This window comes from Vicia villosa, unplaced genomic scaffold, assembly GCF_029867415.1.
Source record: "Vicia villosa cultivar HV-30 ecotype Madison, WI unplaced genomic scaffold, Vvil1.0 ctg.000558F_1_1_3, whole genome shotgun sequence".
NCBI classification, from domain to species: Eukaryota; Viridiplantae; Streptophyta; class Magnoliopsida; order Fabales; family Fabaceae; genus Vicia; species Vicia villosa.
This window is the reverse complement of record NW_026705254.1, coordinates 119,530-136,302: the sequence shown is the minus strand read 5'-3', so window position 1 is coordinate 136,302 and position 16,773 is coordinate 119,530. Positions and strand designations below refer to the sequence as shown.

The 16,773-nt window shown below is 34.7% G+C and overlaps 1 protein-coding gene across 1 annotated transcript; it reads right to left on the bottom strand.

Annotated features, from left to right (window-relative positions):
* Positions 1 to 758: 758 nt before the first annotated feature.
* Positions 759 to 2,126, bottom strand: LOC131629327 (uncharacterized). The gene has a single exon (XM_058900115.1). It carries the CDS (start codon positions 2,124 to 2,126, stop codon positions 759 to 761), a length of 1,368 nt encoding a protein of 455 aa, XP_058756098.1.
* Between the last annotated feature and the right edge of the window lie 14,647 nt (positions 2,127 to 16,773).

The following is a 16,773-nucleotide window of genomic DNA, read 5'->3' as shown; positions in this document are numbered from 1 at the left end:
AATCCTCCACTTGGGAATACAACCAAAACAAATACTGAATGTGAAAAGCAGAAACAAATTACTGAATAGGAAAAACATAAGCAAATTGCTGAATACGAAATAAAAAAGGGAAACTAAAAACTCTTAACGGCATTTAAGAATCTCCGCCCTAAAATTGTCAACCATCTCTCTACAAAGCTTGAGGAAATTTTCGACTTCTTTTGGAAGAAGGACCATTGTAGCTTCAGCTTCTTTCAAACTTCTTGGAATATCATCGATGAGGTTGTTCGCCAAGAAGGCAAGCTTTTCATGCTTGTCCTTATACATCATGTAATCCCGATAAAGGGTCGGGATTATGCTTCTATTGTCCTCCCCAACTTGGGCCATGATCTTATATTGTCCTTCCCAATGTTCTTTTTCAGCCCTTATCGTTTCATATTGGTCTACTAGTGCATAGAATTCTTTCCGGAAGTCTTCTAATTCTTAAACCACTTCTTCATAATTTTTCATTTGTTGGGTAAAACGCCCTTCAATTTCCATTCTATAGACCTGTTCCCCCATCTCAGATTCTTGGCTTTCGCGAAGTCTAGTGGCGAGGTCTTGGATTTTATCCTCTTGCTCTCGAGCTTTGCCAACCAACTCTTGGATTTGTGCTTCTAGATCTATTTCAATTTTCCTCTTGTCTTTCAATGCTTGGGTATACCAACCCCTTAGTCTTTCATTCTCCAAATTAGCATCTTTTATTTGTTGATTGTGGGAATCGAGGTTAAAGTTTGCACTTATGAATCCATCAGTTGTCCGCTTCCTTTTGAGTCTCTCTTTGTCCACGTGCTCGTTATTTTTTTGAATTTGTTCTTCTTTCTTCTTAAGCTCGTATTGTAGTTGATTTTCTTGTAATTAAGGTCATAGAGATCATGCTCTAGTCCCTCTTTTTCTCTCTGAGCTTTTTCAAGGGAGGCTTTCAGTTCTTCCACTTCTTCCATTGACATAGGAAGCGGGTCTGGTACATCTGACTTATATGCCGGATCAATATCAAATGGTAACTTGTTGATTTGGACCCTGTTTATAACCCACTGAGTATAGGCTTCTCTGGCCACAACATTATTCTTACTATACTCTTTTTTATGCACTTTGCCCCAAGCTCGAATGATACTCTGAAGTAGCTTTGGATCCTTTTTACCCATGTCATGAAGCAACAACTGTTTCAACTCTTCTTCGGAAGGTTTATCTTCTAAAGGATGCCCAAGTTGACGTAAAGCCAAAGAGGGGTTATAGTTGATACACCCCCTTGTTCCAATCAACGGTATATTAGGAAATGTTCCACATTTATAAGCAATTTTTCTGATATCTAACCTTCTAGCATACCACAATATAGAATCAGCATTAAGAGCCCTCAATTTTTGAGCCCATCCATGTTTATCCAAGTTCGGAATCAAATAATCATCCTTATAAAGATGAGACATGAACCAAGAAAATAACAAAGCAATGCAACAGCGTAGTGCACCTCTTCCCTTTTCATAACGGGCATTGATGGCATAATACACGTCAGCCAGCAAAGTTGGAGTAGGATCTACGTTCAACACTTTTACAGCCCAAAATACGTTGATGGCGGCGGGGTCAACATAATCAGCATCATTTGGAAAAAGAACCAATCCAAAAATCAACAACGCCAAGCAATCCTCACAAGCCTCCCATTCTTTTTCTTTTGCAAAGGCGAGAGCCATATCTTCCAAATATTGTCCTTTTACTCCTTGAACTTTTCCCTTTGCTTTATAATTAGGCACAAAATTAGTATACGATATTCCCAATGCCTTAGCTAAATCCTCAACCTTAGTAGTTTGACCAATTCCCACATAGACATCCTCTTTGATTTTGGAGAATCCCAAAATCCTATCAAATTCTTCCAATGTAGGCGCTAGTTGAAAGTTTTGAAAAGTAAAACATCTCAATGGCACATCATAAAACTGGATAAGGGCAGTAATAGCATCTATTTTCACATTCTCACTAAGTAAGTCAAGGATTTTTCCGTATTTACGAACAAAGCTCTTCACTGACTTGTTGGGTAATTCCTTCCTAATTTGCTTCATCTTTGTCAAATCTGGAAACATGACACTGATTTGGATAGTCCGTTTCTTTTCTTGATTCATTTTTTTATGCTCACCAAAACCTTTCCCTTTTTTTATTTTTTTTTTGAAGAATTCCTGTGAATAAGACATAAAAAAATGAATATTTTAAAATTTAAATGCATGCATGTATGATAATGTAACTTGGGGGTGGGATGGTGATAAGGGTATCCTTAATAGGTAGGTTCATAAGTTCGTTCTAAGAATATTCTACCCTCCCCACTCAGGGTGGCTTTACTAAGGGTATCATGGATAACGCTAAAGGGAAAAGGCACAGGGGCCTCCCTTAGGCGGAGCCTTTTTGTAGACCGAGACTTATCTCATAGGTCATGCAAGGTCTCACCATGATGTTTTATTTTTGGTACAAAGAGTCATTGGTCAAATCCTAAGTCCTGACTCTAAGAGAGGCGAACCCTCTTGAGACATTTCTCGGAATTTGACCGACCCTAGGCGAAGTTGTCGCAAAGACTCGTAGGGATGTTAAACCCCTTTGGCCAATTGACAATCCTTCTCTTAATGTTTCTCACTTTATTTGAAATATGATCCCACCAACAACACATATATGAAAAATAAATAAATAACAAAATAACAAATAAAAAATATAATAAATAAAACAAAATATGAAAAATAAACGTAAAAATAATAATAACCTCAACAGAAAACCTAGACCTAAAGGTAGGGAATACTCTAATTTAAGGAACTCCCCAGCAGAGTCGCCAGCTGTAACAACCGGCTTAAAATTTTTCGAGTCGCCACCATTATTTTTATCCTAAGGGATGAGAATTAAATGGATAACCCTATACTTTTAGAGATTCTAAGTTCGCGAGTTAATTAAATAAAGGGAATGTGTTAGGCACCCTTTATCTCCCTTGTACTCAAGGGGACCCCCTCTAGATCTAGGTTTTTTTCTAAGGTTTCGAAAGCATTATTTTCATATTTATAAAAGAAACGGGATTTATTTATTTATTAGGGGACTCGCAACAATTTTCGATTGAATGCCTACGTATCTCCTTATGGAGAATCAGAGTCCCAATTCGTAGTTCGGGTTTGGTTTGTGTTTTTTATAGGATTGTATAATTACTTTCAGATTCTCCTTTGAATTTCGTCCGGTTTAGAAAATAAGGTAATTGTGGGCGTAGTTCGAAGTTTAGTGAAAAAAATAACAATTGTACAATCCTTTTTTATGAAATTAATATTGATTTGGTATTAGTAAAAAGTTTTAGATGTTTTGGGATTTTTAATTGAATGTATCTATAATAATTGAATTAAAATTTTGTAAAATATTTATTAAGAATGTATTCCAATAGAAAATTTAAGTTACAAAATAGATATATTTTAAATATTATCTCCTATGAATTATAGTAAATAAATTAGATATTAGTAATTTGTAAAAATTAAATAAAAATAAAAATTATATGTTAATGAAATAGTATATTAATTAAATAGAGGAGATAATAATATTGAAATAAATATTTGGTTAATAAAATAATTAGGTCCAAATGTCAATTTAAACCTAATAAGTTATAAGGTGTATTTTATCTTATGATAGTAAAAAGTTAACATGCAGTTTGTATAAGGAGTCGGGCCCAGATGTAAATCAGGACCCAATAAGTAAGGGGGGGGGGTGTGAATTACGTAATTTTTGTAAAAAAAAGAGTAAATTTGGGGTGTAAAAACATTGGGCCAGGCCCACACAGCTAACACCTTGATCCGTTCGAATCAGGTGTGGGGAGGAACACGCGTTATGGTGCGCTTGCGTAATTTGGTATGTTTGATCTAATCAAACGGCTCCCAAGGTCTAGCCTCGGGGCCATTGATCTAAAGTAATTTAAATGGATGGCTGTGATATAGTGTGGGCCGAGGGTACATGATAAGGATATGCGCAGGATTGTCATTTTTAAATAATTTATGATTTAATGAAAAGAAACATGGAAAGATGCTTTTCACGATTCACTTCTCATTTCCTCTTCAATTCTCTCTTTCTCTCTCTAATCAACAACAACCTATCAACAAGCTTTCGTAAAATCCCAGAACCCCAACCCCCAAATATGCATCTAAACAACAATAATCTCAAATATTCAAGCTAAGTTTTAATCGTGGTTACCTCAATCCAGAAATCCTTTTCGTATAGCTTTCCACCCCGTCTCTGATTTTCCTTCTTTGCTCTGAATCGCAGGTACGGCGGAGGATGAAGAGGTGCGGCGGATCGGCGGCAATTTGGGGTTTCAGACGTGAAAACCAAATCGAGCACGGCGGCAGACTTCTTTGTGACTTTCGGTTTCGTGTTCCTCCGATTCTTCTTCTATTTCTCCTTCTCAATTTTTTCGGTGATTTTCGTCGGTTAATTTTTTGGTCCCCTGTTAGTTTTAGAATTAGGTTTATATAGTATTTAGGAGATGAATCAATTAGGAAATAGATTTGATTGTTGTTTATGAATAAATTAATTTCAGATTTGATTTGGTATTTGGAGCTTTCTGATTTAGGAAATTAATTTTAAAAATTGATTATGTGTTGAAATCGTATGGATTTTTTGATAAAATCTTTTCCTTTTCTGTCTTGATTTGTTTGGATTTACTGTTTATTAGTCTTAATTCATATTTTAAAGTTTGTAATTAGGGTTGAAGGTTTGCAGGTGGAATTTGGTGGAGCGGCCGCCGCTGTTAGCGAATTAGGGTTTCTACACCTTTGGTGACTTAGTCAACAACTTTCACATAATTAAAAAATAAAAATAACGGTAACAATGTTTATAAAAATAATAGTGATGATTTTATAATACTATTTTAATATTGATAAAACAATTAACTCACTCTTATATGTATAAACATATTTGTAATTGTAATGACTAATAGTTGCAAAAGGGTGATGATAGTAAGTGATATTCGGTAACGGTACCTCGATCATAACAAAATAATAAAAATAATAATAATGATAAAATATAGAATTAAGCAAAGCGAAATTTTTAACTCTTAATAAAATTTTTATATCAATACATGAATGTTTATTATAAATAAAAGATAATGAACTAATAATATTAATGATAAGTTTGAATATTAATAGCCAAAGCTATTACCCATACTTTTTCGCAAAATATATATGTAGCCGTTTTTCATAATGTTATAACATAATAATTAAATTTAATCTAAACAATGGTTAATGGTAATAATAGTCATATTAATCAGTAGAAAATAAATGATAATAATATTAACTTAACTAGTTTACTAATATTTGCAATTATTATTAATAATATTGTAAGAATTATCACTGAGTTATAAAGAATAATTTAATTATTTTGGTAGCTATAGAACTTTCATATCATTCATAACAATCTATATATATATATATAAATTAATTAAATATAACCTGAATATATATTACACATAAATATACTAAACAAGTAAATATTTAGTCAAAATAAGTTTTATTGTACTATAAAAGTTTCCAACTATTTCTAATAGGCCAAGCTTAAGACTTTTAATGGGGCATAGTTAAATCTGTTTGGAAAAAGCTCCATTTGATAAATATACAAATAAACTCCCTATCTAAAATGTTTTGTTTTTTTTTTCAAAAATAAATGTGATTGTAATTAAATATCAGAAAAGAGAATTTAGTAGAAGAAATAGTTTTTTTTTTAAATAAATTGAATTGTCTATTAACACCAATGCGGGCAAATTTGGGGTATGACACCCTACATTTTTCAAAATATTTAATTATACTTTATTTATTTATTTATTAAATTATTTTTGAAATCAAAAAATTGTATATTCCTTCACCAGTATACCTGAGAATGTCGCTTAAAGAATTCTTACCAAATTTTTGTTCACCGGATAATTTGTTGTAAATTTGGTATTATAATTTTTTATCAAATTTTTATTCATCGGATAATTTGTTATAAAATTTTGATATTATAATTTTTTTATCAAATTTTTATTTATTAGATAACTTGTTATAAGTTTTTTGATAGGTTTTATTATATTAGACAATGTTTTGAAAATATTGTCAAAAGTGAACGGACAACCGTTCAAATCACCAAACGTTCCAAAAGTTAAATTGGTAAGCAAGGTGACTAATGGAAACAATTTTCTTTACTTTAGGCTACGTTTAAACGGTTGCCTGAACTCATTTTTGCCGTAATCAATGAACAATTTATTTATAAGTTATTTGAAATGCAATTTTTTTTCAAATATAATACGGATCGGATAATTTGTTGAAAGATTTCAAGAAAACAAACAATGATTTTTTAACTTTAGGCCATCGCTTTTCACTGTTGTTTAAAATCATCTTTATTGTAGTCACTAAATAACTTAATACTAAGTTATTCGGGATGTAAATTTTTTTTTAAAAAACTTTTTCAATAGATATAGTTAGGGGTGGACAAGACCCGCAAACCCGATCCAAACCAGAAAAAATAAAAGGAAATGAGATGTTCAAATGATTTAATGGGTTCAGCGGTTGAAAGAGCTGGTTTAAGGTGGTTTATGTTAATTTGTAATTCCTTGTGTAGAAGCAGGTTGTTGCTCGAACACAAGGTGTGTCGAAGTGTGTAACAAGTTTGTTACACATAGGTTTGTTTTTAAATCTAGATAGATTTGATTTAGATTTAAAATATATTAGATTTGATTTAGTTCCAAAATAGGTATTTTGGGCTTTTATAGTTTTGGGTTTTGGCTTAGGGAGAAAGCTAACCTAAATCTATAAATAGGGAGTAACCCTCATTATTTGTAATCAAGTCATTAACCTGTATTCACAGAAGTTGCAGTTGCAAGTGAATAACAGAATTTCCACAGTTTGTGGGCAGAGAGAAACTCTGCAGAAAATACTTTCTCCTTCTCTTTTAATATTTCCGCAAACCCTAATCCTATTTTCTTCATTGTCATCTTTAACGATAAGGAATTACTCAAAGGTTTGAGAGTCTAATTCAAACATCTGGTATCTAGAGCTCTGGTTAATCGATTCAAGGCAAGACGAATGACGATGGCAATGAATCGCCTGAATGGGCATTTTCCAACAACACTACCAATTCTGAAAGGAGATAATTTTGAGAATTGGTGCAAGCAAATGAAGGTTGTATTCTGTTGTCAAGATCTTTGGGATCTTGTAAAAGAAGGGATAGAACCGCTTGCAGAAGGTGCGAATGAGGAAGAAAAGGCCGCACATAAAGAATTGAAGAAGAAAGATTATAAAGCTCTCTTTATAATCCATCAATGTCTGAGTCCAGACAATTTTGAAAAGGTTAGTGATATAGAATCTTCAAAAGAAGCTTGGGAGATTCTTGAAAAATCTTTTGGAGGTGCAGAAAAGGTGAAAGAGGTGAGGTTACAAACTCACAAGAGAACGTATGAACTGCTTCAGATGGAAGATAGCGAAAGCATAACTGATTTCTTCACTAGAGTTACGAAACTAGTGAATCAAATCAAGATATGTGGAGAAGTGTTAACAACAAAAGCTGTTGTTTCAAAGATATTGAGGTCTTTGGCCCCTATGTTCGATCACATCGTGGTAGCCATAGAATAATCGAAGGACTTGTCGAAGTTGACAAAAGAAGAGCTTCAAGGGACGCTTGAATCTCATGAACAAAGAATGGCTGAAAGAGTTGCAGGCAAGTCGAAGAACGATGTGGCTTTGCAGGCTCAGTCAGCAAACGAAAAGAAAGGCAAAGGAAGCTGGACTGGAAATAAAGGTAGAGGTGGCTACAACAATTCGACTGGTCGAAATCAGCAAGAAGGAAATTGGTCGAATCAGAGAAAGCCCTCTTACCAAGGCAACCAAAGAGGTGGTGCTGCAGGTAGAGGAAGAGGTGGTGGTCGAAAGCCAGACAAGAGTCACATTCAAATGTTTCAACTGACAGAAGTATGGTCACTATTCGACAGCTTGTCCAGAAAAGAATAAAAGTCAAGAAAGTGATGCAAAGCTTGCAAAACAAGAAGAAGAAGAAGAGATGTTGTTGATGGTCACAACAAAAGACAAAGATAAATTCAAGGACCAGTGGTACTTGGATGATGCTAATCACATATGTCTGGAAGAAAAGATTGGTTTGTCAACATAAAACCCTCAATGAAGAACATGGTGAAATTTGCAAATGACAATACTCTAGCAGCTGAAGGTATTGGTGATGTAATGATTACGAGGAAAGATGGAAAGAGGTCAGTAATTTCCAATGTGTTGTACATACCAGGCATGAAGAGTAACTTACTCAGCATTGGGCAGTTGGTCGAAAAGAACTACAAGGTTTCGATCAAAGACAAGATGATGAGAGTTGTCGATGCAAGTGGGAGGTTAATCTTGAAGCCTCCTATGTCACAAAATAGAACCTTCAAGATCGAACTCAATGTCATGGAGCACGAGTTCCTTGCAACTGCAGCTAGCAGAGATGAATGGATATGGCACTATCGACTAGGCCATCTCAACTTCAATGACATCAGAGAGTTGAGAAGAAAGAATATGGTTTCAGGACTTCCAGAAATAGACATTCCAAACGAGGTATGTGAGGAATGTGTGTAGGCGAAGCAGCACAAGAATAGCTTCAGCAAGGATGCAGGAAGCAAGTTGAAGGCAATCCTTGATGTCATATACTCCGATGTATGTGGACCAATCTAGGTGGATTCGAATGGAGGTAACAAATACTTTGTTACATTCATAGATGATTTCAGTCAAAAACTATGGACTTACCTGATCAAGAAGAAAAGTGAAGTGATCGAGGTATTTGTCAAGTTCAAATCTATGGTCGAAAGACAAAGTGGTCGAAAGCTCAAGGTTTTGAGAACTGATGGTGGTGGAGAATGTGTGTCGAAATACTTCGACATGTTATGTGAGAAAGAAGGGATTATGCATGAAGTGGTGCCACCCTACACTCCACAGCAGAATGGAACTGCAGAAAGAAAGAATCGAACCATCATGAATATGGTGAGAAGTATGTTGAAAGGCAAGCATTTACCTAAAGAATTTTGGGGAGAAGCAATGTCGACTGCAACATACATTCTAAACAGATGTCCGACGAAGAAGCTAGAAGGAATTACTCCAGAAGAATGTTGGTCTGGTGTGAAGCCTAGCTTGAGCCATCTGAAGGTATTTGGATCTATAGCAGATAGACATGTGCCAGATCAGTTGAGAAGAAAACTTGATGACAAGTCGAGACAAATGATACTTATAGGATATCATTCAACTGGAGGATACAAGTTGTTCGACCCAGTGAACAAGAAAGTAATGATCAGCAGGGACGTGATCATAGATGAGCTTAAAGAATGGGATTGGACTGAAAATGTCAAGAGGGATTCAGTGAGAATTCTTTATGACGAACCAGCTACTGAAGTCGAAAGAGAAGAAGTTCGACAAGAAGAAGTCAGAGGTGATACAGGCCCATGCAGACCTCAGAGAACAAGACACATGCCTGCAAGGTTGCAAGAATGTGTGATTACATCAGATGATGTAGTCAATGATGAAGGTGAGCTGGTACATTATGCTTTCTATGCAGATGTTGAACCTGTCAATGCAATTGAGGCATTGAAGGTTTTGAAGTGGGTAAAAGCTATGAATGAAGAATTGAAGTCCATCGAAGACAACAATACTTGGTCACTTGTCGAATTGCCTCAAGGCAAGAAGGCAATTGATGTGAAGTGGGTATACAAGGTGAAGTGTAATCCCAAAGGTGAAGTGACTCGACACAAGGCAAGGCTTGTGGCAAAAGGATTATTTCAGAAGGAAGGAATTGACTTCGATGAGGTTTTTGCACCTGTTGCCAGGATCGAAACGATCAGGTTGGTTATTGGCCTGGCGAACATGAACAATTGGCACATGTGTCAGATGGACGTTAAATGTGCATTCCTGAATGGACCTTTGGATGAAGAAGTCTATGTTGCACAACCAGTTGGGTTTGTGAAACATGGCGAAGAGCGAAAAGTGTACAGGCTGCATAAAGCCCTGTATGGACTGAAGCAAGCTCCACGAGCTTGGAATAAGAAGATCGACAACTTCCTAAGGGAGAAAGAATTTGTGAAGTGCACAACTGAACATGGGGTATATGTAAGAAGAAGCAAGAGTGAATTGCTTATACTATGTCTCTATGTCGATGACTTATTAATAACAGGAAGCTGCAAGAAAGAGATCGAAGGCTTCAAAGGTGATCCTAGCAAGGAATTCGAAATGTCGGATTTGGGCGAAATTTCATAATTCCTTGGCATCGAATTCTACAAGAGTAGTAGAGGCTTGATGATGCATCAAAGAAGATATGAAAGTGAAATTCTCAAGAGATTTGAGATGGAAGAATGCAATTGGACTTCGACACCTGCTAAAACAAGATTGCAACTGTCGAAGAACCCAGATGAAGAGGATGTCGACCCAACTCAATACAGAAGACTTATTGGGTCATTGAGATACCTTTGTCACACAAGGCCTGACTTAGCATACAGTGTATGTATGATAAGTAGATTCATGCAAAAGCCAAAGGTATCACACCTAGCAGCGGTAAAAAGGATATTGAGGTATCTGAAAGGAACTCTTGACTATGGCATTTTGTTTCCTGCAGCTGATGAGGGAAAAGAATGCAAACTAGTAGGTTACACCGACTCAAGTTGGTGTAGTGATGCTGAGGATCGAAAATCCACAGCTGGTTATGTGTTTATGCTAGGTGGTGCACCAATTGCTTGGAGTTCGAGAAAAGAACCTGTAGTGGGACTATTATCGTGCGAAGCAGAGTACATAGCTGCTTCTCTTTGTGCATGTCAAGCAACATGGATGGTGAACATGGTCGAAGAGATAACAGGTAAAGATCATGGAGCAATTACCATGAAGATCGACAACATGTCAGCTATTAATCTGGCGAAGAATCCGATAGCACATGGTCGAAGCAAGCACATTGAAATGAGGTTCCACTATCTCCGAGAGCAGGTAGCTAAAGGGAAGATGAATTTGGAACACTGCAGAACTGAGAATCATATTGCAGATATCATGACAAAGGGAGTGTTGGTTGAAATATTCAGAAGACTAAGAGCTATGATGAATGTAGATAGCTTAGACACAATGAATTAGGTGGTGTGTTAATTTGTAATTCCTTATGTTGAAGCAGGTTGTTGCTCGAACACAAGGTGTGTCAAAGTGTGTAACAAGTTTGTTACACATAAGTTTGTTTTTAAATCTAGATAGATTTGATTTAGATTTAAAATAGATTAGATTTGATTTAGTTCCAAAATAGGTATTTTGGGCTTTTATAGTTTTGGGCTTTGGCTTAGGGAGAAAGCTAACCTAAATCTATAAATAGGGAGTAACCCTCATTAATTGTAATCAAGTCATTAACCTGTATTCACAGAAGTTGCAAGTGAATAACAGAATTTCCACAGTTTGTGGGCAGAGAGAAACTCTGCAGAAAATACTTTCTCCTTCTCTTTTAATATTTCCGCAAACCCTAATCCTATTTTCTTCATTGTCATCTTTAACGCTAAGGAATTACTCAAAGGTTTGAGAGTCTAATTCCAACAGTTTATAATGGACAAATCGGGTAACAGAATTAAACCGCGGGTACGCAGACTCGTCTGAAATTCCTTATTATAGAATGTTTTACTGATGGAATGCACTCATTACATCACCAACCAGACTCTTTCTCTTACAGTTTATCTCTCTCTCTCTCTCTCTCTCTCAGGATATGTTTGGTTTGAGGTAGATGGAAGGGAGGAGATATTTATATTGAAATGTGTTTGGTTCAATTTTTAGGAGGGAAGAGGATGAGAGGGGATATTTATACTGAAATGAGTACCTGTTATACCTCAAAATTTGCCCGCATCTTTTTCAAAAAGAAGGCAACAGACTTCTGTCTAAAAATTGGGAGTTTCATATAATCTTGGATTTTTATTTCACAAATATCCTGATTTTATGAATACTCAGTTTTTAGAATTTTTCTTATACGGTATTTTGGTTCGCTGTTGAATTTATTCTTACACAAACGCCAAGTACTGTTTATCACTTCACATACGCTGTTTATTTGAGATTTATTTGCAGGTAAATAGTACTGATGCAATTGGTACAAAATTAAATTTTGCAGGCACAGAGTCCGGGGTTCAGACTGTACTGGTAACAAGTAAATTATTATTAGTTTTTTGTTTCCCACTAATTTTTTGTACTATGATATTATTATTTTCAAAATCTCTTTCTTTCTCTTCAAATCTCTTTCTTTCAAATCAAATCCTAACTTTATTCTATACATCTCTTTTTTTTCAAACCCTACCATACACTTTCTTTCAAATCCTACTACCACTCAAATTTTCCTTTTTTGTACGGAATCACTTCATTCCCCAACGTCTCTATCCTTCTTTTCACTCTATAAATACCTCTCATTTTTTCCATAAATTTTCACATCAAATTTCAACTCATTTCTCAAACTTCTACCTCATATTTATTTTCTCTTCTTCCCCGGCGAAAATGGCAAAGTGGATGGATACGTGTTTTCTTATGGCCATCACTGTTTTGGTAGTGATCATGTCCTTTTTCTGTCTACATAGTCCTGAAAAACGCGGACCTGGGTTGCTTACACTCCCGATCATCTATATGTTGTTATTTATAGCATGGGTTTTTAATCGTCATTTTTAAAGTTTGTCGTATCTTTCGCTTTCAAAAAAAGTACCGTTTATTTTATTTATCGTACTGTTCATTATATTATGTAATATTTGTACTGTCAGTATTACATGTCGTACTAACTGTCGTACTGTAGTTTAATTATCAAGATAATATTATGTGTGTTTTCTGCTAGTTAAATATTTATTTTTCTGTGCATTAAATATTTTTCAAGGTTGTTATCGGTAATTTCGTTCGCGTACAGTATATTTTGATTATTTATTATGTTTGTGTTTTTCTAACAACTCATGTAAATAAATTTTCACCATTAACACAACAAAAAACAAAAAGAAAAATTAACTTTAACTGTTGAATTTTCACTTTAACTGTTACGTTAATGCCCAGACAGCCAGTTGACAGTCAAACCCGCTGAAAGTGCGATTCTCCGTGTTTTGTACCATCAATCAAATCAATCTTTTGCATTTCAAAATTCCAAGATTTTTGTTCTAGAAGTCTTCTGATAATCACATGATCAGCAGAGACTCAGCACTGCACAAAAATCAGGTACGCTTAACTGTCTCCTACACGAACAGTCCCTAACTAGGGTTTTTGTTTTTTCAGGAGAACGAGTTTTTGAGACCTCAAATGGATTTCATAGACCTCCATATATCTCAAAGTACCACCAGACAAATTTTCAAACTTCAATTCGCTCAGACGCACAATCAGCAGCTCAAACAGTCAACAGACGACCAGTTTGACCGAAAAGTCAACAGACAGTCAAAAATGAAATTTTTTGTCAACATCCATATTTTGTCAAAAGATTCATCATTTGATAAATGGTTGATCATAATTCATCAAGAAAAGATCAAAAATCAACAAAACCCTAAGTTTCAAAATTAGGGTTTTCTCCTAAAAAGTCAACTGAACTTTGACCGGCCATAACTCTCTCCTCGTTCATTCAAAAAATTCCAACCAAAGCTTGTTTTGAAGGAAATTCAATTATATTTCAAATGCAATTGATCCCATGGTCATTGGATTCACCATTTGAAAAATATGAGCTCAGACATTACGGGTCATTTTCAAAGTCAACAAAAAGTGGTTTTTTGTCGAAGGCCATAACATCAAGATAACTTCTCCAAATTAAAAAAAGTTTCCAAAGTGGCTTGTAGAGGACATCTTGAGGTTTCTAAAAAGTACAAGAACTCCTTCATATGATCAAAATTGAGGGAGATATGCCTTGTTGAAGTTGGCTATTTTTTGGGAAAATGCATGAAACCAAAATTGATCAAAATTTTTTTTTTCCAAAAGAGGCCAAGTTTCCTTGATCCAAACATGATTCTAATGATGCTAAGGGCCTCCCACGACCAACCTAAGGCCCATAAAATTTTTATTTCTTTTTTAGTTTAATTTTATCACATATAAAGTTAAATTAAAAAGGAAATGGTGTAAGATAATGATACCATGCTTTGTTCTTAAGCTAAAGCCATCAAGAATGATTCAACTCTGCAGCATGAAGGTACATAGCAGGCCTAGAGCAAGAGGGTGAAGAAAATTCAAAGCCATGGCCAAAGAAGTCAAAGGTTTTTATATTAAAAAATTCAAAGATTCAAAGATCATCAATGCAAGATAGCTTAGCTTTGCAGCACCTCCATGGCTTATAAATGAAGTAGAACACTTCAGTAGACAAGGACACACGATTTCAGAACCGGATCCATGCTTGTAACACACTTGTATCATGCTTGAAATATTGTAAGAAATTTGAAATTCGAATTTTAAGTTTCAGTTCAATTCAATCCAAACTAAACACTCAAACACAATCCCTGAACATCACTGAATCTGTCCAGATCAATTTCAAGCTTTGAAACTCACTAAATCGAGCTCTATAGCCCACGGTTTGTTCAAACCAAAACTCACAAAAATACAATCATACATGCATATTTAACACGGTGTAATCATATATTTGAGTTTGTTTTCTTGTTCTGATCGTTTCAGGAAACTTAATTGGTGTTTGGACACCTATACGAGGAATCACCATTTTAGGGTTCTTGAGTTCAAAATTAGGGATTCACGATTTAGGCAAAATTAGAAGAAACAAGATGCATATTTGAACTCAGTGAATCAGGGCTAGTCGAATGAACATGTCGCGAAACATTTTTGTATAGGTTTACCCTTATTCGCTATTTTTGCAGGGATGAAGCTCACTTATTACAGCGCCTTTTGGAAGAAAACGATGTTAAAAGTGGAGTCTGGAGGTAGAAGATGAAGGCGTGGCAAGCTCTGGTTGGCCAGAACGCGCGCGCCAGTCTTTTTTAAATTTCTGATTCCCATGTGCACTTTCCACAATATTTCCATGCAACCTCAATATCTGAGCCATTGGATCATCCTGCCAGCTCATCCAACGCGCCTTAACATGCATCCATATCATAGATCCTCCTATCAACCACACCGGATCATATATTTAATATATTTTTCATTTAATTTAATTTTCTTTGCAAAATTATTTTAAAATAGTTTTAAAAATCAGAAAAATATAATAAAAATATTTTTAGGTTTATAAAATAATCTATTATTTTTTGACACAAAAATATTTTATTTTTCTTTATATTTAAAATATTTTGTTTAATTAATTAGTATATATTTATATATTTGCTTTTTAATTATTTCAACCTATCAAAAAATCAGAAAAAAATATGTTCTTTTTATTAAATTAGGTTTATATATTATAAACTAATTTTGTACATATCTAGAATATTTTTCTCTCTAAGTTTAAATTATTTGTATAATTATATGTTAATTAACTTAATAAATTTCCAAAACAATCTCAAAAATCAAAAAAAATTAGTTTTATTTTAAAATTAATTAGCAAGCAATATGAACATATTTTAGATTAAACTTTTAGGTTTAAATTTTATTTCTACCTTTTTCTCATTTTAATTAAATTAATTATGCATTAATTCTAATTAAAATTAACCATCCAAAAAAAATCCAAAAATACTTCCCTTTATCTTATTGCAATTTAAATTCATAGATAAGTGTATAGGTTGTCAAAATCATGTAAATAGCGTAGTTTACATTTCTCGCACAATCGATGTAATAGCGTAGATTTACTTTCCGCATTTTACATTCCCGCACTTTAATTTCTGCACATATAAAACTGCATGTATGTCAAAGATAATAACTGAAGCGTTAGATCACTAACTTCAAAGATAAAAATATCTGAATCAGAACACAATCACACTTGCACCTGTTAGGGTAATCCCTCTGTTACTCTTTTCAAAATCAATTCTACTGTTTCAAATACAAATCCAAACTTTTGTTTACATCTGGTCAAAAGGAGAATTTTCTAAAAGAAATGGGAAAGGACCTTATAAACTCAGGGTAGATCTCCTAATTGCTTGCTTAAATCAAAACAACAAATGTCTCACATATTCACTGTTTTTCAAAACAAAACTTTCAAAAAAGACAACACTTGGTATATATCCAAAACAAGGATCATTACGAAGTTAAAGATCTTTTTTTTAAAAAAACATCTTTCGAAAGATAAAATACTTTGTATACATCCGCACAAGGATCATTACAAAGTTAATTTACAAAGGTATTTTAAAACCACATACAAGCATTTCAAAGCAAGACAAATGATTCAAACAAGTGAGCTAAGCAATTAAGAGCCCATGGATAACCATGGATACAAAGGGGTGCTAATACCTTCCCTTTGTATAACCTACCCCCGTACCCAAAATCTCTTAAAGGTCTTTTTCTGTTTCTTTTATAAACCTTTCCTTAATTGGATAAAATAAAAGTCGGTGGCGACTCTCTGATTTTCAAAACTCAAAATAAAGGAAGAGTCAGTTCGTATCTCACGAGAGATAGAAACCGAGGGCGACAGTACCATATCGTACCTTCTACGCTGCAGAGCAACTCATCACCTGAAAAGTCCTCTCAATATCCTTAAGTCACTCATGTTCCCTATCAGGATCATACCGACCTCTGAAAGTAGGCGGATTCTCCCTTTGGAACATACTCAAACTACGAGATTCGTCAATGCCTCCAACATTAGGTTGATTTTGCATAGCCTGAGCAACAACCTCCAAGGCAGCAGCAATTGCAACGTCGTTTTTTCCAGCCATAATCTGTT